The 20,162-nt window shown below is 47.2% G+C and overlaps 3 protein-coding genes across 3 annotated transcripts; 2 read left to right on the top strand and 1 right to left on the bottom strand.

Annotated features, from left to right (window-relative positions):
* The first annotated feature begins 4,286 nt into the window (after positions 1–4,286).
* LOC123137834 (UDP-N-acetylglucosamine transferase subunit ALG14 homolog) lies at positions 4,287–6,966 on the top strand. Its single transcript, XM_044557680.1, has 5 exons — positions 4,287–4,681; positions 5,632–5,774; positions 5,859–6,008; positions 6,088–6,147; positions 6,386–6,966. Exons 1-5 carry the CDS (start codon positions 4,522–4,524, stop codon positions 6,560–6,562), a joined length of 690 nt encoding a protein of 229 aa, XP_044413615.1. The 5' UTR covers positions 4,287–4,521; the 3' UTR covers positions 6,563–6,966.
* A 611-nt stretch (positions 6,967–7,577) lies between these two features.
* Positions 7,578–9,990, top strand: LOC123137833 (chaperone protein DnaJ). The gene is made up of 6 exons (XM_044557679.1): positions 7,578–7,831; positions 9,041–9,118; positions 9,220–9,295; positions 9,443–9,516; positions 9,599–9,669; positions 9,808–9,990. Exons 1-6 carry the CDS (start codon positions 7,799–7,801, stop codon positions 9,839–9,841), a joined length of 366 nt encoding a protein of 121 aa, XP_044413614.1. The 5' UTR covers positions 7,578–7,798; the 3' UTR covers positions 9,842–9,990.
* Positions 9,991–12,521: 2,531 nt separating this feature from the next.
* LOC123134373 (uncharacterized) lies at positions 12,522–13,542 on the bottom strand. The gene has a single exon (XM_044553638.1). The coding sequence runs from the start codon at positions 13,409–13,411 to the stop codon at positions 12,836–12,838; it is 576 nt and encodes a 191-aa protein (XP_044409573.1). The 5' UTR covers positions 13,412–13,542; the 3' UTR covers positions 12,522–12,835.
* Positions 13,543–20,162: the final 6,620 nt, after the last annotated feature.

Below are 20,162 nucleotides of genomic sequence, written 5' to 3'. Positions count from 1 at the left end.
GGCGGCGGCGGATCTGGCGGCGGCGGCGGGCACGGTTTAGGGTTAGGGTTTCGGCGAGGTGGGCAGGCGGGGCAGGCGGCTGGGCCTGGGGGGGCTCGGGGCAGCGCTATTTAAAGGCGCCCCCGGGCGGAGTCCCGCTCGGGCACGGCCCGTAGGTCGGTTGCGTTTTTTTTAATAATTCCGCGCAGAAGAAAAAGAAAAAGAAATACTAAACAGACTCCAAAAATCCCGAAATAAATTTTCCGCGGCTTCTAAAATCAAGCCGGACAAGATGAACATTTATTTGGGGCCTAAATGCAATTTTGAAAACCGCACATTTTTCCTAAATTCAAATAAAAGGCGAAAACTCCAAAATAAATCTTATTTGATTTTTTTATTAAATCTTCATTATTTCTTTATTTTGGGAAAGTCATTTTAGTCCCTCTCTGAATTTTCAGTAGTAGAAATAATTGAAGATAAAATAAATAAAATCAATGATCCTATTTTCAAAATTTGAGAAAAACTCAAATAAGAAAATAATGAAATCCCCAACTCTCTCCGTGGGTCCTTGAGTTGCATAGAATTTCTAGGATCGAGGCAAAGATGCAACAAAATATGATATGCAATGATGATCTATGTATAACATTCCAAATTGAGAATTTGGGATGTTACATATGGCAACCCTGTCCTGGAAATCATGTTGTTAGACAACGGTGAACATTCGAACTATGAAGAAGCGATGGCGGGCCCAGATTCCAACAAATGGCTTGAAGCCATGCAATCCGAGATAGGATCCATGTATGAAAACAAAGTGTGGACTTTGACAGACTTGCCCGATGATCGACGAGCGATAGAAAACAAATGGATCTTTAAGAAGAAGACAGACGCATATGGTAATGTTACCATCTATAAAGCTCGACTTGTCGCTAAGGGTTATCGACAAGTTCAAGGGGTTGACTACGATGAGACTTTCTCTCCCGTAGCGAAGCTGAAGTCCGTCAGAATCATGTTAGCAATTGCCGCATACTATGATTATGAGATATGGCAGATGGACGTCAAAATGGCATTCCTTAACGGCTATCTTAAGGAAGAACTGTATATGATGCAGCCGGAAGGTTTTGTCGATCCAGAGAATGCTAACAAGATATGCAAACTCCAGCGATCCATTTATGGGCTGGTGCAAGCATCTCGGAGTTGGAACATTCGCTTTGATGAGATGATCAAAGCGTTTGGGTTTATGCAGACTTATGGAGAAGCCTACGTTTACAAGAAAGTGAGTGGGAGCTCTGTAGCATTTCTCATATTATATGTGGATGACATACTTTTGATGGGAAATGGTATAGAACTTTTGGACAGCATTAAGGCCTACTTGAATAACTGTTTTTCAATGAAGGACCTTGGAGAAGCTACTTACATATTAGGCATCAAGATCTATAGGGATAGATCGAGACGCCTCATAGGTCTTTCACAAAGCACATACCTTGATAAGATATTGAAGAAGTTCAAATATGGATCAGTCCAAGAAAGGGTTCTTGCCTGTATTGCAAGGTATGAGATTGAGCTCGGCTCAATGCCCGACCACGGCAAAAGATATAGAAGAGATGAGTGTCATCCCCTATGCCTCAGCCATAGGGTCTATTATGTATGCCATGCTGTGTACCAGACCTGATGTAAACCTTGTCGTAAGTTTGATAGGAAGGTACCAAAGTAATCCCGGCAAGGAACACTGGACATCGGTCAAGAATATCCTAAAGTACATGAAGAGGACTAAGGATATGTTTCTCGTTTATGAAGGTGACGAAGAGCTCGTCGTAAAAGGTTACATCGACGCTAGCTTCGACATAGATCTGGATGACTCTAAGTCACAAACCGGATACGTGTATATTTTGAATGGAGGGGCAGTAAGCTGGTGCAGTTGCAAGCAGAGCGTCGCGGCAGGATCTATATGTGAAGCGGAGTACATGGCAGCCTCGGAGGTAGCGCATGAAGCAATCTGGATGAAGGAGTTCATCACCGACCTAGGAGTCATACCCAATGCGTCGGGGCCAATCACCCTCTTCTGTGACAACACCGGAGCTATTGCCCTTGCCAAGGAGCTCAGGTTTCACAAGAAGACCAGGCACATCAAGCGTCGCTTCAACTCCATTCGTGAAAATGTTCAAGATGGAGACATAGATATTTGCAAAGTACATACGGATCTGAATGTCGCAGATCCGTTGACTAAACCTCTTCCGCGAGCAAAACATGATCAACACCAGAACTCTATGGGTGTTCGATTCATCACAATGTAACTAGATTATTGACTCTAGTGCAAGTGGGAGACTGTTGGAAATATGCCCTAGAGGCAATAATAAAATGATCATTATTATATTTCCTTGTTCATGATAATTGTCTGTTATTCATGCTATAATTGTGTTATCCGAAAATCGTAATACATGTGTGAATAAATAGACCACAACATGTCCCTAGTAAACCTCTAGTTGACTAGCTCGTTGATCAACAGATAGTCATGGTTTCCTGACTATGGACATTGGATGCCATTGATAACGGGATCACATCATTAGGAGAATGATGTGATGGACAAGACCCAATCCTAAGCATAGCACAACATTGTGTAGTTCGTTTGCTAGAGCTTTTCCAATGTCAAGTATCTTTTCCTTAGACCATGAGATCGTGTAACTCCCGGATACCGTAGGAGTGCTTTGGGTGTGCCAAACGTCACAACGTAACTGGGTGACTATAAAGGTATACTACAGGTATCCCTGAAAGTATCTGTTGGGTTGACACGGATCGAGACTGGGATTTGTCACTCCGTATGACGGAGAGGTATCTCTGGGCCCACTCGGTAATGCATCATCATAATGAGCTCAATGTGACAAAGTGTTTGGTCACGGGATCATGCATTACAGTACGAGTAAAGTGACTTGCTGGTAACGAGATTGAACAAGGTATTGGGATACCGACGATCGAATCTCGGGCAAGTAACGTACCGATTGACAAAGGGAATTGTATACGGGGTTACTCGAATCCTCGACATCGTGGTTCATCCGATGAGATCATCGTGGAACATGTGGGAGTCAACATGGGTATCCAGATCTCGCTGTTGGTTATTGATCGGAGAGTCGTCTCGGTCATGTCTGCATGTCTCCCGAACCCGTAGGGTCTACACACTTAAGGTTCGGTGACGCTAGGGTTGTAGAGATATTAGTATGCGGAAACCCGAAAGTTGTTCGGAGTCCCGAATGAGATCCCGGACGTCACGAGGAGTTCCGAAATGGTCCGGAGGTAAAGAATTCTATATAGGAAGTCCAGTTTCGGCCACCGGGAAAGTTTCGGGGGTCACCGGTATTGTACCAGGACCACTGGAAGGGTCCCGGGGGTCCACCGGGTGGGGCTACCTATCCCGGAGGGCCACGTGGGCTGAAAGAGGAAGGGAACCAGCCCCTGGTGGGCTGGTGCGCCCCCCTTCCCCTGCGCCTAGGGTTGGAAACCCTAGGGGTGGGGGGGCGCCCCACTTGACTTGGGGGGCAAGTCCCCCCCTAGGCCGCCGCCCCCCCTTGGAGATTGGATCTCCAGGGACGGCGCACCCCCCTAGGCCCCCTATATAAAGAGGGGGGAGGGAGGGCAGCCGCACCCTAGTCCCTGGCGCCTCCCTCTCCCCCCGTACCACCTCTCCCTCTCGCTGAACTTGGCGAAGCCCTGTCGAGATCGCTGCTGCTTCCACCACCACGCTGTCGTGCTGCTGGATCTCCATCAACCTCTCCTTCTCCCTTGCTGGATCAAGAAGGAGGAGACGTTTTCCCCAGCCGTACGTGTGTTGAATGCGGAGGTGCTGTCCGTTCAGCACTAGGATCATCGGTGATTAGAATCACGACGAGTACGACTCCCTCAACCCCGTTCTCTTGAACGCTTCCGCTCGCGATCTACAAGGGTATGTAGATGCACTCCTCTCTCTCGTTGCTAGATGAACTCCATAGATTGATCTTGGTGAAGCGTAGAATTTTTTTATTTTCTGCAACGTTCCCCAACAAATTAAGAGGCGAGAGATGAGTGTGGTGACCAAGGAAGAAACAATGCCAAGCATGAGAACCTAGGCAAAACACTTAAATTGGAAGGATCTCACCAATGCATGAAGAACTCTAGTTGCAAAATTATTAAATGAAGGATGCTTAGCACCAATAAATTAAACACCTATGTATTGAGGGCTTTAGTTGCTAAATTTTTTAATGTGCTTAGCACCTCACCAATGCATTGGAAGTTTGGAACTAGCCTAACTGGGCTGGCCCAAATACGACGCCTCTCCCTCGCGGCCGACTCGTGCTCCCTCGGCACCACTAAAAAAAAAAAAGACTCGTGCTCCCTCGGCCGACGCCGCCATCGGGAGCCGGCCGGCGAGCATCCCCATCAGTCCCCTCCCCTGCTCCGACGCCGCGCGCGGTTGCCGGTGAGACTGGGGATCTAGCGCCCTCACCGCCACCAGCTCTGCGCCGCTGTTGATCGGCAGCACGCACACGCAGATCTCATACCCCATCTCCACCGCTTATGGAGATGGGGTTCGACGCCTTCGCGGCAGCGTGTTGTGCTATTCCAGTACTCGTATCCGTTCTGGCCGTCCGCGTCGCGTACGTGCTTTGCCGCAGCGGCCTACCGCCGTCGAGGTCTCGTGTCCCCGGGCTGCGGTGTCTCATCGTCCTCGGGTCTGGTGAGTACATCCTGGCCTTCAAACTGAAATTGTCAATTTTACTACAGAGAACAATGTCCAAAGCGATGCCTTGAGTTGCACTTGCACCGAGATGACAGGGTAGTAAGTTCCAACGGGAATTGTTACCATGATCGACAATTACTCTCCTAACATTTGTGCAGTTGTGTTGCGGGTGCTACCAATTTGTAAATTTTAGGGATAACACATTGCAATCTTTGACCAAGGATAAAATTCAGTCTACTCCCCATGCCATACGGGTCATTCATACACAGACCAAACCATCTTTTTAAAACGAGACACCTGGGTTATTTGCCAATTAGCTTGTATATATTGTACTTATTTATTTAGACATCTGGAAGTGTACTCCTTATGCAAGTTTGATGAAACACACCATCCAATCTGCTGCAACTGATTCTTGTCAGAGTTAAGAAATCACTTGTAGCTTTATAAAGCACCAGCTTATGTTCTCCACATGTTGTAGATTTCCTTTTCCTTTTTCTTGTATCTGGACTCGATATTGTACTGAGGTTTGCAAGCTAAAGATTCTACCTCCTCCCACTTCACTTGCAAATGATGCTGTTGTTGTCTTGTTGCCAATGTGCTGGTATAACTACCACCCTCACCATGGGATACATTTCATTCCAAGTTTTTGTCTCTGCATAGTTTGCACCGGTCTATGTCTGGTTCTAGTGCAAATATGATATTTATTTGTACAAATAATCATTTAGGACTAAGCAGGTGTATATTTGTTCTGAGAGCCCAATTATGTGTCCAAATGTTGTTATCTTCCTGTCAATACATTTGATCACAGTATACTTACATAAGCACAACTAGAAGTATCAGTTACGTATTCACCAAGAAACTATTAGGTTGTCTTTATGTAATCATAAACTACCCACAACAGAATGTATCATTACATTCACCTATTAATTTTCATGTTCGTTCTGCAGGAGGGCATACTGCAGAGATGATGAATATTGTAACTGAGCTTCAGAAGGAACGGTTTACGCCAAGGTACTATGTGGCTGCACTTACTGATAACATGAGCCTTCCAAAGGCACAGGTCTATGAGAAGTCATTGATTCATATGGAGGTCAGTTACCCTGCTTATATAAAATTATGATATTCTTTGCAAGTAATTCCAGTTTTGCGTCTGACACCAATTATACCTTTTTAGGGTGATAGAGAAACGATCATCGAGAACGCCGAGTTCATGCAGATATATCGTAGCCGTGAAGTGGGCCAATCCTACATTACCTCTATTGCAACAACACTGTGTGCTATTTTGCATGCTATGTGGCTAATAATAAGAATCAGACCACAAGTGGTGTGCACTCTTCAAACTTATTAGCACCCATTATGCTATACAAGTGCAATTATACTAATTGCTTGCAACACCCTTGTAGATATTTTGCAATGGTCCCGGGACATGCATCCCTCTATGTGCGTCAGCTTTTCTTCTGAAGGTAACTTTACATCCTATGTTCTATATAGCTCAGTACAAGATTTATGTTCGAAGCACCACAACATTTGTAGTACCTTTTTGTTCATCATAGAACGAAAACTAGGACAGTAGGATGCCAATATTGTTATAAATCCGTGTTTGCCAGAAACCCAATGATAACACTGTTTTTTGTCCTGAATACCAAGTCAATGCAATGCTTAAAATTTTCTATCGAGTACTTAATTGCTATATTCTTGCAGGTGCTTGGTCTGGGATGGTCCTCCATTTTCTACATTGAAAGTATCGCAAGAGTGAAGAAGCTTTCGTTAAGTGGTTTACTGTTGTACAAGCTACGGATGGCCGATCAGTTCTTCGTGCAGTGGCCCCAGCTGCAACAAAAATACCCTAGAGCACAATATGCTGGTCGTTTGATGTGACGATTCACCGGTAAATGATATTTGGGACACCATCGTTTCCAACTCCGAAGTTCTTGAACATGCTGAGCTGCAGTTGAATACTTGAGTTGACACACCCTACACGCCTGTTTTGCCAGAAACTTTTTTACTTGTTGGTATAGGCTTGCACCTTTCTTAGGATATATATATATATATATATATATATATACATACTCCTCAAAATTGTCTTTCAAGACTGACCTATTGGCTGGGAATAGAATGCCCCCCCTTTTAGATATACCCTGTAAGGCTGTGACTTTGCAGAGTTAAGTGTAAACCTCATCCTGTAAGTTCCAGCCACATTCTATTTTGTAAGTGTTGTGTCGTTCGGTACTTTTATCAGGACCTGGATCCTCTAACATACACAAGGGATGTTAGAGAAGCTACAGTACCCTAACTTTCCTTCTGTTAATCCATACACTTAAGGCTAAAATAACTTAAATTAATTTTTAAATTACAGATCTAGTATGCACATTTATAGTAATTATATACATACAAGTTGATGGTGATATAAAATTAATTTTGGATTTTTTATATCTACAGTAATTACCAAAAGTAAATAACCTGCTAATAGTCTGTAATATTCCTTCTTCATTTTACACTAGAGGTGCACTGTAGCACTGTGACTTCCCTTCTCTAAGTTAGAGGATCCGGCTCCCTTTTATCATGCCTCGTTGCTGGCCTCAAATGTCACAAGAGGGAAAACTACTGTTTTTTTTCCTTTTTTGACAACAGGGGAAGAATTGCTGTAATCTAAAGGATAATATTTGATTATCAGGATTTCTAAAATTAAATTATCAGGAAAGAAAGTGAATTTTCCCAGGAATACATTTGATGGCATACAAAAGCCCAAGTCTGCAGCGGCGAGCCACACACACGAGGCAAAAGCCCAGGCCTGCATCGGCGACAAAGTCAATCATCCCTCAAAAAAAAACGCAATCGGGGACGCTCCGTGACACGAAAGGACACCGAGATCCACGTCACCACCTGCCCCTCTTTATCCACCACGGATTTCTTAAAAATAAACAGCGGAGAATAAAAAAGAGGAGAGGAGAGGGGAGAAGAAGAACACCCGTCGATCCCACCCACACCCACCCCCGGCCTCGCGATCCTCCCCTCCCTTGGGCAGGCCGAATCCGGACCCCCCAACGCGCGCAGCGGGACGAGGACCGACGGGCGGGGCACAGAGAGGCCGGGGGTGATGAATTGTTACGCTGCATGGACGGAGCAATCGAGGAGCCTCTCCACAAGGTGAGCAGAAACCATTCCGTAGGATAATCTCCGGTCGTTGTTCTTGCCGTCTTCAACAGAGAGAGAGAGAGAGAGAGAGAGAGAGAGAGAGAGAGAGTATCATAGGGGTTCATGGATCTGTAGCTCCAGTTGGTTTATGATTACTGGAATGAGTATACTGGTTTGTTTTGGCCTCGCGGGGGGGAGCAGACTATTTCTTTGGTGGTTGGTAGTTAAATTTAGGCGTACTGATCTGTAGGGGGCGATTGGTCAAATTCCAACTGTCATCTGTTGCTCATCCATGTGTGGTATGTGTAAGGCAACACCACTGTTTATCTTCACATTGTTTACGTAAATTAGCCCAAGCTGGTCGATGCATCTATTGCCTGATCGATTTGCTTGTTTGAGTGGTTGAAGAAGTTTTGATCTACTTACAGAAAGCAGGTTTCAAGAAAACTCTGCTGCTTCGGCTGAATATATTATCGTTTGCAAGTGCCACCTACTATGGGAATTTGTATCCAAACACTCAAACTTTTGGGTCAATCGTTGACTGTGATATGAACACCTTGTGGATCCTTGTTGCTATGCTGTAGACTATGTATGGTAGTTAAATTTAGGCATACTGATCTGTGGTGAGCGGTTGGTGAAATTCCAACAATCGTATGTTGCTCATCCATGTTTGGTATGCGTAAGGCAACACCCCTGTTTAGGTTCACCTTGCCTACCTAAATTAGTCCGATTTGTGTTGAAAGCTGATCGATGCATTCGTGGTCTCTGTGCGCCTAATCGATTTGCTTGCTTGGGCGCTTGAAGAATTTTGCATTCAGTTGCAGAAACTAGGTTTCTGGAAAACTCTGCTGCTTCGGCTGAATATGTTTATCGTTTGTAATTGCCACCTACTATGAGATTTTGTTTCCAAATATTCAAACTTTTGGATCGATCGTTGACTGTGACATGAGCACTCCTTGCCGATGTTTGTTGCTATGCTGTAGACTTCTTATGCATACCCTGAATATGCATTATCATCTACTTCCTCCGTCCCATAATATAATAGCGTTTTTGACACTAAGGAGGGAGTACGACTCAAGTGTGATGTGGTCCTATGGACTATCATGCCATTCATGTATAGGAAAATGGTCGCAGTATACTTTCTTGCATAGTTATACTCACCTGTCCATTTAGTTCATCTTATCGTTTATATCATTTCATAGAGCTCATCTGTGATGACAGGACTATTACAAAGTTCTGGAGGTCGATTACGATGCATCTGACGACAACATCAAACTGAATTATAGAAGATTAGCGTTGGTAATCTTATGCCCTGCTTCTCTTCTGCGAACTACTACTATGTATTGTCTACCCAAACAAAATTATAGATCAACTCACTGTAAGTGGTGTCTCATCTCCAGAAGTGGCACCCCGACAAGCATAAGGGCGAGGATGATGTCACAGCTAAATTTCAGGAGATCAACGAGGCTTACAAAAGTACTGTTCAAATCTGTTATTTTAGGCACCGATGATACCTTTTGTCCCTCTCTATTTTGTACCGATAAGAATGGTGGCAAGGTCACACTTCACAAACACACAATTCTTAAAACTTCTTTTACCTAATGCACTATATTGTCTTTCCAGTTTTAAGTGATCCAATTACACGGCTTGAGTACGACTTTTCTGGCTGTTACGAGGTCAATCAATATACTGCACGTGTAAGAGCTTTTCTTCACTAGATTTCTGATTCTTATTCTATTTGCTTTCTGTTTAAGTTTGCTATATTTTCCTGTATTTTAGGAGTACCTTTCAAGATTTAAGGGAATGATACTTACCTGCAATGGCCTTGGCATAGAGCATTCTTCAAAATGGTAAATGCAATTCAGCTGAACTCAGATGCCTAATTGTTTGTTTCAATGCATTTCTGGCCTGCTTATATTGGTAGCATGTGCGCCTCGGAGAGTGTTTTTCGTTCCACGCTGTTGACGTTGTGTACTTATGGTTTCCAGGGCGCGACACTTGAGGGAATGGGAGCCCCATTGATCAATAGGTACAGCATGTTTATTCCTGAACTTGTTCAGTAGCGTCTCTGATGGCGATTGGGCATGTATTTTGTTCTTCTGTAACTCCGCAATGGAACCTGTCATGTGCCCTTGCACTTGTGCTAGAAAGAGATACATGTTTGCTATTTCCATCCGTCATCTGGTTATTTACTCTCTGACTTGTCACAAGCATGGTAGTAATAGTTCCTTTTCAGCATAGACCACAGCTAAGAATAAAGAGAAATATGTTTCTTTCAACGAAAGAGAATAACGTATCGTGTACTCAAGTATGTGTACCTGATAGAACAACAGAAAAGGAAGTTTTCGGGTGATTGTGCCGTCAGAAAATCTGTGATAAGCTAAATGCCGATAAATGAGCGTTGATCATCAAGCTATCCACGAAAGTCGCCCACCAGGAAGGCATAGAGACACCTAGATGACACATAAGAATAAGTACAACAGGAATTGGACCTAGGAAGACTGATCATCAGTCCACAGTATGAATGGGGCATACTATGTTTGTGTTACCATTTCAAAATTTCCATTCAAGTTTGTGCACCACATAGTGGAGGTGCAAGTTTTGGTAACAATACATGTATATAATCACCTAATTGCAAATCCAGGTGTGTAAAAGGAAATAAATCTATTTGGTCCATAGTGCAATATACTGAAGAAGGGCAAATTCTGCTGCAATGGCCTGTAGCTATGAGCTGCTTTGAAGTAGGAACCATAAAGAAACACACATTTCGTCTGAAAGGAGAAGCCTCATTTGGCCAACAAGGGGAATGCTCTAGCATGGTAACCAGCCGCAGGACCTTTTTTTTTTTTACCGAAACACGCAGTAAGTAAATCACCGATCTTTTGAGCCCTTATTCTATTCATGATCATGAACCCCACTGCTTTGACCTGTAAAGTCCCCGCTGAGATAATCGCCCACTGTGGACAGGTGAGCTGCACTTGTACTATTATAACAGAAAAAAAAGGAGGGTGTCACCGTTTTCTAATTATAATCTGGAACATGGACTGCGCTCTAGACCTCTCTACCTGGCCCGCTGTTCGTCGTAGGGCCTCGATATCGAGTGGAAACGGACGGACGATAGAATCGGACAGCGGCGTGGGCTTTTGCCGTACTGCAGCCTTGACGAGCAAGCCAATATCATGTTGGTGTCAGAATGAATTGTCCCTGCCTTTTTCTTTTTCCTCCCTCGGTTGGGTGAGTTGTCTGATAAAATGAAAAATCGATTGCCATGTAGAGTACTCATGGACAAAAGCTGCGTCGGTCCATTTCGCTTTGAGGCAGCGATCCAGGACCAGACAACGGCAGCGGTCAGCCATGGTCGCTCGATGCGTCTGCCGTATACAGTAGGAGCAGTAGACATCTACGCTAGGGCCAACTCAATGGTTTGTACTACTACTACCTGCACGTTTTGTTCACACGACACGATTATGCTTGGAGGGGGCCAGGTTTCCGGCCAGGCCAACAGTGCTTCACGATGGCATTTCCCGCACATTCTAAACAAAATCTATAACCTGAACGTTAGCGCGGGGATCTGATTGATTCTGAACCACAGGACCAGCAGGCGTGTAACGTTGGCCTCACCGGAATGCCCTGCATCAGTGAAACTGTGGATAGTAAAGCAGCCGCGTGACGCGACGCTCTCCAGCTCGGCCGCAGCGGCCAGCGGGTGACACAGCTCGCGAGCAAGAGTCCAACGGGGGCGCACAGGGGGGAAGGCTCGTCGCCATCGACGCGCTTCCATCGGACGTCCACACTCGGGACGACGAGGACGTGGCGCCTACCGGCCGCGTCGAGCCACCAGAGGGTCCGCGTCCCCGGACGCTTGCGACGAATGTGCCACTCTCACTCGCAACCTACTGATTGCTCAACAGTTTTTTTTTTCTTTTTTGCTCGGCAAAAGATTTGTGAGCAGCTCAGATATTGACTCACTTAATCCTACTACATTTTATCTCTACAGCAGTTTCCCTGTATGATGATTTATTCTTGGTCGGTGAACAGCTCAAATACTGGTAGTGGTGACGAAGCGAGACATTTTCGTTTCTGGAAGAAGTGCAATCTTCTCCGAAAGATTCCACGAACAAAGCTTGAGCTGTCGAGCAATGATTACCTCATCGGTGCAAACAGTGAGCTCCAAATGATTTCGACGGGAGTTGAAACACCAGCCCGCGGTGAACCAGCTCACAGCTCAATGCGCTGCGTTTGCCGTCGAGGCAGCGGGTGCAGCCAGCGGCGGGCGACAGGGCCAGTGCACTAGACCAGGTAGTAGAGCGAAGGGTCCTCTCCTTCACCACTTGCAACGTAGGCGAGCGTGTGCTGCCCGGGCCCACATGTCGGCGAGACGAGGACACTGCGCTCGAGCCGCCTATTCCTAGTCCTGAACCTGCTCCACCCAAAGCAGCACGACTAGACCAGTGTGCACGACACACAAGCTGCTATCCCGTCACGTACTACTCACCTAGTACCCCCACTCCATACATAACATCAAAAGCTCTAGATAAATGGAGCAATGAACACCGCCGCACTGGTGCTTTTCACCTTTCCTATACACGCTAATGATAGTGGTGCCGTCGTGCTTAACTGCTGTTCGATGTTGTGCTGGTACCATCGTGTTTAACTGTCTCACATGCCTGGGATTTCTAATTTTTATCCTGAATACCAAAAATTCAAGGAAGTAGCGCAGATCAAATGGGAGCTTAAAATGTCCAATTTTGATGGTACTACACGGTGGAGCAGTAAGTGTACAGACACAACACCAAGGGACAACAAAAGCAGGGAGGAAATGACGCCGCCCAAAGGGTAATTGAGCGCATTGCGCCCAAATCACAGGCTTTCAGTTTTAATCTAGCTTAAACATCATAGCACATTAGCACGCGAGCCACAAAAGTGGAAAAGAAGAACCCCCATATAGTTAATTGATTATATTATAACCACCTCCTAAAAGCAACAGACAGATCCCCCCACTGGTGGTGAGGAATCTCACCCCCGCTCCGGCATGCTCGCCGACGACCTCCGGTGCCCGAACGCCTTCATCGGGCTCGGGAAGTGCCACCCCCACCGCGCCTTCGTCGCCGCCGCCTTGGCCGCCACCGCCTTCGCCTCCACGGCCGTCGCGGAGACCGAGCTGGACCTCGCCAGCCCCAGCCTCTCCTCCTCGTCCTCCTCCTCCGCCGCGCCCCCGTCCTTGGCAGAGGACTTCCAGAACGGCGCCCACCCCCAGACCCTCGCCTTTCGCCTCCCGGAGGCCGCGACGGAGGCCATCGTGGCGGAGGAGGACGCGGCGACGGACCGCGAGCGCGCCACCCGGTGCTCCCGCTCGATGAGGCTGTGCACCCGGCCGACGGCGTCGCCGGACGCCGAGGAGGAGGAGGATGGGGAGGCGCACGTGCAGGGGCAGGGCCGCACCCGCGCGCAGTTGGGGCAGAGCCGCAGCAGCCGGTCGCGGAGGCAGTACGGGCACACCCCGCCGCCGGATCTCGCCGCGGGGTGCTTCCGGCACCGCCACTCGTCGCCCCCGACGGCGTCCGCGGCCACCGCTGCCTTCTCCGCCTTCATCCGTGCGGTTGCTCTCGCTCGCCCGCTCTCTCTCTCTCTCTGCCTCGCGCTTCTTGGCGAGTGGAAGGAGGGGGGCGTTACGAATACGAACTCACAGCGTCGCTGCGGGAAGGGGCGCGCCGGAGTGTGTAATAAAGGAGGCACCGGCGGGGCTTAACGACGTGTGGTTTTTCGGGCACGGAGAGAAGGCACGTAGCTTGCGGTTATTCACGAGGGTGCCATCGGGTACAGCTGGGCAGTGGTTGCCGCGGGATCTTGTGCGGTTGCACCTCAACTGCTGTAGCCTAGAACCACCGTATGAGAATGCATCATTCACGACGTGTAGAGCGCGTACATCTGAGCAAAGAAACAGCTTCCGATTTGTTTTATTTGTAGCGCAAATCTGGCTTGACAGATCTCCAGTCCGACTCTGAGCAACAGCGAGGAGCACCTACTGTGTCGTCGGCCGCAGAGGATCCCGAGGGTGCTCGAAAGATAAGGCTGCCCGCGCACGTGCGGGGCGGGAATGAGCCGTGCTTGGGTCAGTTACGCGGGGCCCGCGTGTCGGTTTATGACGATGCGACCGAGACGGATGTTCCTTTATTTCTCTCGATTAATTAATTATTTATTAAATGAAACTTTGGTGCCCGTGTGGAGTGCACCTGCAGGCCGGTTGCAGTCTCGCGGATCTGGTTCGCAGCGCGAATCGTAGGTATCGCGTCTATTCTACACGCACGTCGCACAGGGCGCTACTGACTGACTGACTGACCCGGACGCAGCCCAGCGTATCGCCGTCGAGGTGCTGTCCGCTTCTGCACGTGTGGTTGACGAACGGCGTCGCCTGTGTCGGGGCGCAGAGCCGTGTTGTCTCGCCTTCGGGCGCCCGGCAAAGTCAAAACGATTAGGCGACCATTTTGCATTTTTTTGAGTTCTGTTACCAGCTTCAAGGTGTTAATATTAGTAGTAAATCTTACTACTGTATTCCCTTAAAAAAAGAGATTAGTACGAGGAGTGCACCTCACCTGCATCTCTTGAAGTCGGTCTTGTGCAACCTTTCAGAAAAAAAGAAGAAGAAGAAATTTCAAAAAAAGAAGAAGAAGAAGAAATAGACAAGATGCACACTCGTTCGCTCTCAAATCGCGCGCCAACGCCGCTGAAAGAGACCGATGCTAAAAATTCTCCCCCGTCACAGGCAATCTGGATGGCGCCCAAGATTCCGTCTATAGTTAATTGTCAAACGTGTCGGCAGAAGGGAGATCAGAGATTAATCTTTCAAGTGTACGTATGCCTTGAAGGAGTTTGTCCTAAACACTTCGATCGAGCCTGTCATGTCTCTATCGTATCACAGCATCAGTCTTCATGCGATTATTACGTGAATAATATAGCCACTGACGCAGTTTGGTAAGTATTATGTTAAAGAAAAAGTGTTACGGTGACGTGCTGATCGATTCCAATCATTGAGTAACACTGCTCTTTGCACACGGGGGCCAGCGAAACCTTCAAGGTTAAGATAAATGAACCAACCGCCAAGCAGGAAGGTCAAGAAACAATAATCCTAGACCTACGAACAGCTACGAACGTCTTTTCAAAAAAAAAAGAGCAGCTACGAACGTTTTTATGTAAAGCCCCAAGAGGCCCCCTTTTTTCACACCGACGCCGGAAAAAAAAAATGAGTTGCGCCCCCAAGACGCCGAAATCCGCCGGCTCGGTCCGTTTTTGGGCCCGGCGATCCCAGGCCGAACCCAATGCGCCGGGGGGCGCTCGGGGGCTCCCGCGGAAGGGAAACACACGCTTGGACCACCCTGTCGGGCGAAAAGTCAAGCCAATCGTCCAGATTCGCCCCCACCTTGCGCGCTCGGCCACTACCCTGCCGATCCCGGCGCCTCCCACCGCCCAGCACCGCTAGATAGGCCATCCCCGCCAGAAAAGAGAGAAGGTTTCGCCGCGGCTACCTCTCCAGCACCTTCCGGCGAGTTTTCTGGCGCTCCGGCCGCGCAGGGGCGGTAATACCGGCAGTTGTGCGCCCACCACGTCCTCGAGGTGTTCGGCGATTTGTCTGCTCGACGATGGATTTGGATGACGAGGAGGCGCTTGTGGCGTTGCTGGAGGAGGAAGCCGATGCCGACGACCAGGACGAGGAGCATCTCATGGTCCTCGCCGCCCTCGTCGGCCTGCTTGCAAGCAATGAAAAGCCGCGGCGAGGTGGCTCGGCGCCGGGGCGGCTGAACGGCTATTGCATGCTCTACTCCGACTACTTCGCCGACGCTCCATTGCATGACGTCAAAGTATTTCGGCGCCATTATCGCATGAGCCGAAAGCTTTTCCTCAGGATTATGAATTCCATCCGGGAGTTCGACAGCTACTTCAAGTGCAAGAAGGATTGCACCGGCACACTTGGATTCACCACAACCCAGAAATGCACGACAACTACGAGGATGCTTGCATACGGAGCTCCCGGTGATTCACTCGACGACTATGGGTGCAGGGTCGAGTCCACGACTATTGAGTGTTTCTACAAGTTCTGCAGGGTAGTGGTGGCAGTGTTTGGACGGCAATACTTGCGAGCATGCAATGCTGAAGACACTGCTCGGATCCTAGCACAGAATGCAGCAAGAGGATTTCCTTGGATGCTTGGAAGCATCGACTGCATGCATTGGAAATGGAAGAACTGTCCATTTGCTTGGCAGGGGATGTACAAAGGTGCCAAAAGCGGTTGCAGTGTGGTACTTGAGGCAGTGACCACACATGACCACTGGATTTGGCACTCCTTCTTTGGTATGTCAGGAACTCACAATGACATCAACTGCTGTAGTGCTCCCTGTCTTTGCAAGCTTGTTGAAGGTCATTCTCCTCTGGTGAACTTCAAGGTCAATGGGTGGCACTACAATAAGGGGTACTACCTAGCTGATGGCATCTATCCGAGATGGTCTACATTTGTGAAGACTATCTCAAACCCTGGGCCAGGAAGCAAGAACTCCCACTTTGCGAAGGTTTAGGAGGCTTGCAGGAAGGATGTCGAGCGGGCATTTGGTGTGCTCCAATCTCGATTTGCTGTTGTCCGGTACCCTACTCAAACCTGGTCGAAAGATCAAATGTGGGACATCATGACTTGTTGTGTCATCTTGCATAACATGATCATTGAGAGCGAGCAGGAAGAGCCATTGTTTGACACTGAACCATATTACAGGCAGGGTCCTCTTGCGCAAGTTGATCACCAGCTACCGGAAACCTGGACTTCCTTCCTTAATATGTGTCAGGAGATCCGAGACCCACAGGTGCATCAACAACTGTAGCAGGATCTGGTGGAGCACCTATGGAGGCTCAAGGGCAATGCCTAGCTCAACGTGTGATGAAATGTGAGTATTTATTTGTTGAACTATATAATTTGCATTGAATTATTTGTTGTTGAACTATTTGATTTATATTGATTTTCTGTGATGAACTATGTGATAAAAAAAATTAGTTTTGTTGAATTTACACCGAACCACGGTGAATATGGGCCAATTTGCACCGATATCGGGTCGTTTTTTCGTTGAAACTGGGCCAAAAAGCAGGCACATTTGCGAAGAAATGGGTCGATATCAGCGGCTGGGAACCCAATTGCCCCCAACACCGATATTAGCGCCGGCTCGCCCCCAGGCGGCGATTTTCAAGCCTCCTAGGGGGGCCAACAGCTGGAGATGCTCTATCTCCCCCCTGTTTTCAGGGAGGATGGGCCTCTTCCTCCCCCACCTCCAATCACAAACCGCCATGTTGTTCATTACGTTAATTACGTAACTATTATTTCGTAGGTGTAGCATTACAAGTTAAGAAAAGGTGTTACAGTGACTGCTCCCTTGCTTCCTAAAGTTTCAGGAGCGAATCTTAATAAGCATTTCTGACCCATCGCTTTGATCAATGTAGGTTACAAACTACTTGTGAAAGGGTTTACTACCCGTCTCTCGTTGGTGGCAAATAGTGAGTCGGCCTTTATTCGAGGAAGAAGCATACTCGAAGGCATTCTGGTTCTTCACGAGGTGTTGTATTCTGCACATATGAACTCGAGAAGGCTTACGACTGTGTTAACTGGGACTTCCTAGAAGGCGTTATGCGACAGAAGGGCTTTGATCCACTCTCGGTGAGTTGGATCATGCAATTGGTTAAAGGTGGACAAACTGCCATGAATATCAATGGGGAGGCAGACCACTATTTCCATAACTCGAGGGGCAAGGTGGTCCGATTTCTCCCCTCTTGTTTAATGTAGTCGGAGATGCTCTGGATGTTATCTTAGAGTGTGCTAAGAGAGCATGCCATATCTAGGGAGTGTTCCCAGCTATTAAGGAAGATGGAATCATGCATCTACAATATTCTGACAACACACTGATTCTTATCAAGAATGTCCCATTCAGTTTAATGAACTTGAAGTTCATCCTGATGTGTTTTGAGTCCATGTCCGAACTTCAGATCAATTTCGACAAGAGTGAGGTGTATGTCACTAAGGGGAGCTTGGAGGACAGTTGCGTGCTGCTCACATGATGAACTGTAAACTAGGATCTCTACCTGTTAAATATCTAGGGATGTTGCTTACTTACAAACACCTCACGATCGAAGACTTCCCGTATCTCACCGACACGGTGGCTGGCTGGGTTGAACCATGGGTAGGTAGATACAAATACTCCGAAGGAAAGTTGGCTATGATCAATGCTTGCTTGTCCAGCCTACCGATGTTCATCACGGGGTTTTTTCTTCTTTAGGACTAGATTCACTCTAAAGTTTGATGTCGCTCGCTCGAGGTTCTTTTGGGGTAAAGAACTAGGTAAGAAAAAATACCATATGGTGCGCTGTTGTACCATATGTGCCCCTAAGGAGGTTGGGGCCAAGGTATCCTTGACACAAACACATGAATTGGTGTTTAATGGCCAAATGGGCCTGGAAGATCTTGACCGGGGAAGGTGGCCTTTGGCTCGATATTATCAGACACAAATATCTACCGACAACCCCTGTGTCCACGGTATCCTAAAACCATATGTTCGTCTTCTCGAGATCCATTTCTAAAGTCTGGCATCTACTTCGGGTGGGTGTAGTTCATGCCATTGGTAACGATAAATCCATAGTCTTCTGGCTTGACCTCTGGCTTGGTCCGAATCCCCTCGCACTTGACTTCCAATGACTTTTTGCGATCTACTATGCACCAAATGCCCTGGTTAGTGATATATGGAGGAATCGACAGTGGTGTCCATTTTTTCATCGATCCTTAGGCCCAATGGACGAGGTTGAATGGCTACAACTTGCATCTTAGCTAAGTGGTTTTCGCCCGTTGGTAGACCCATATACCTTTAGGTGGAAGCTTGAATCCTTTGGTCAATTTTTGACCAAGTCCTTATACAAGGCTATGCATCTTGGAGCAACCCAATTTCAGGCCATGGACATTTCGAAGGCCAAATTACTAGTCAAAACTAAGATCTTCCTATGGCAACTAGTCCGTGGCAGGCTTTCGTCTGGCACCGAAGTTCAAAAGAGACATGGTCTAGGGGATGGACTCTGCCCTCCTTGTGGTGCTTAGTAAGACGGTAACCACATGTTCTTTTCCTGTATCATGGCCCAATTTAGGTGTGGCCACATTAGGGATGTTACCTCATGCAGTTGGGCACCGACGTCCTTTGCGGTTCCACACACTCAGCGGGAGATTGTATGGTCTCCCTAAACATGTTACATGGATTCTTTTTGCAGCTATGACCTGGTACTTGTGGAAAATCCATAACAAAGCCTTGATTGAAGGCTATTTTATCAAACACCCGGACTGATGCTTTGTACAAAATGACTATATTCTTACAACTATGGAGATCGTTGAACAAGCCGCGGGTGGCGGAGGCGATTGACGTGCTTTGCAACAAGCTCTGATCACATCCTCAAGCGCTCAGGGATGGTGGCAACTTACTTGGTGACTTAAGCATACATGGTTGTCCTCGTGATCTTATCCACACTTAAAGTTTAGTTGCGGCTTGTGAGCCAAGGGCCTTTTGAGGCTTGTATCAAACCTTTTTTCCCTGCATTTACCTTCAGAACTATTTGTGTAACGCATTAAGGGCTTCAGTTCGCTAAAGCCAGGAAAGCACCTCTTGTCTATAATAGGAAGGGCAACCACATATGGCCTTGTACATATTCCTCCCTTCTTAATGAAAAGGCAGCGCTCTTGTTAGTTGCTAAATAGAAACCACACAGATGAAGTGAAGATTCAGTTTTGCTATCTTTTATAACCTTTGTACATTAATATAAGACGTTTTGTAGTTCAAACTTCTTATATTAGTGTACAGAGGGAGTACCTCCATAATGTTTAGACTATTCATAATAGGACCCCCAATCCTTGGCGAATAGTCACCAGGAAGGATGGCAAGTGTGAACCTAGACAACAATTTATGTGGTTGGATGTGACATTTTACAAATCTGTCATGACAGTTTGTTTAATTTGTAGGGAGTGCTGGGCAGAAACTGCGAACGTCATATTTAGATCTGACGGTTCTGGGTGAGTTTGTCAGGATTGGACTCCTAATGAATGTTCACCAGATATCATTACAGTCAATATAGAAAAAAGACACTTGACATTATGGCCCGAACGAAAACTTTTTCTACCATGGCCCCCGTTTCGACCATAGATGGTTGGAGAGAAGTCCATTTCATCTGTTTTGCAGTATGCCACACACCCCTCCCAATGAACCGGACCCCATTTCGACCGTATGTGGTTGGAGAGAAGTCTATTTCACCTGTTTTTCGGTATGCCACACCCCTCCCGTTG

The sequence above is a fragment of the Triticum aestivum genome, chromosome 6B (assembly GCF_018294505.1).
Source record: "Triticum aestivum cultivar Chinese Spring chromosome 6B, IWGSC CS RefSeq v2.1, whole genome shotgun sequence".
NCBI lineage: Eukaryota > Viridiplantae > Streptophyta > Magnoliopsida > Poales > Poaceae > Triticum > Triticum aestivum.
The sequence above is the reverse complement of the archived record's forward strand: the minus strand, read 5'-3'. Positions and strand labels throughout refer to the sequence as shown.

Coding starts and splice junctions, on each gene's coding strand:
- LOC123134373 (XM_044553638.1), bottom strand. CDS start 13,411: ATGAAGGCGGAGAAGGCAGCGGTGGCCGCGGACGCCGTCGGGGGCGAC.
- LOC123137833 (XM_044557679.1), top strand. CDS start 7,799: ATGGACGGAGCAATCGAGGAGCCTCTCCACAAG. Junction 7,832..9,040: donor TCGAGGAGCCTCTCCACAAG/GTGAGCAGAAAC, acceptor CTGTGATGACAG/GACTATTACAAAGTTCTGGA. Junction 9,296..9,442: donor GATCAACGAGGCTTACAAAA/GTACTGTTCAAA, acceptor TTGTCTTTCCAG/TTTTAAGTGATCCAATTACA.
- LOC123137834 (XM_044557680.1), top strand. CDS start 4,522: ATGGAGATGGGGTTCGACGCCTTCGCGGCAGCGTGTTGTGCTATTCCA. Junction 6,009..6,087: donor TAAGAATCAGACCACAAGTG/GTGTGCACTCTT, acceptor ACACCCTTGTAG/ATATTTTGCAATGGTCCCGG. Junction 6,148..6,385: donor CGTCAGCTTTTCTTCTGAAG/GTAACTTTACAT, acceptor ATATTCTTGCAG/GTGCTTGGTCTGGGATGGTC.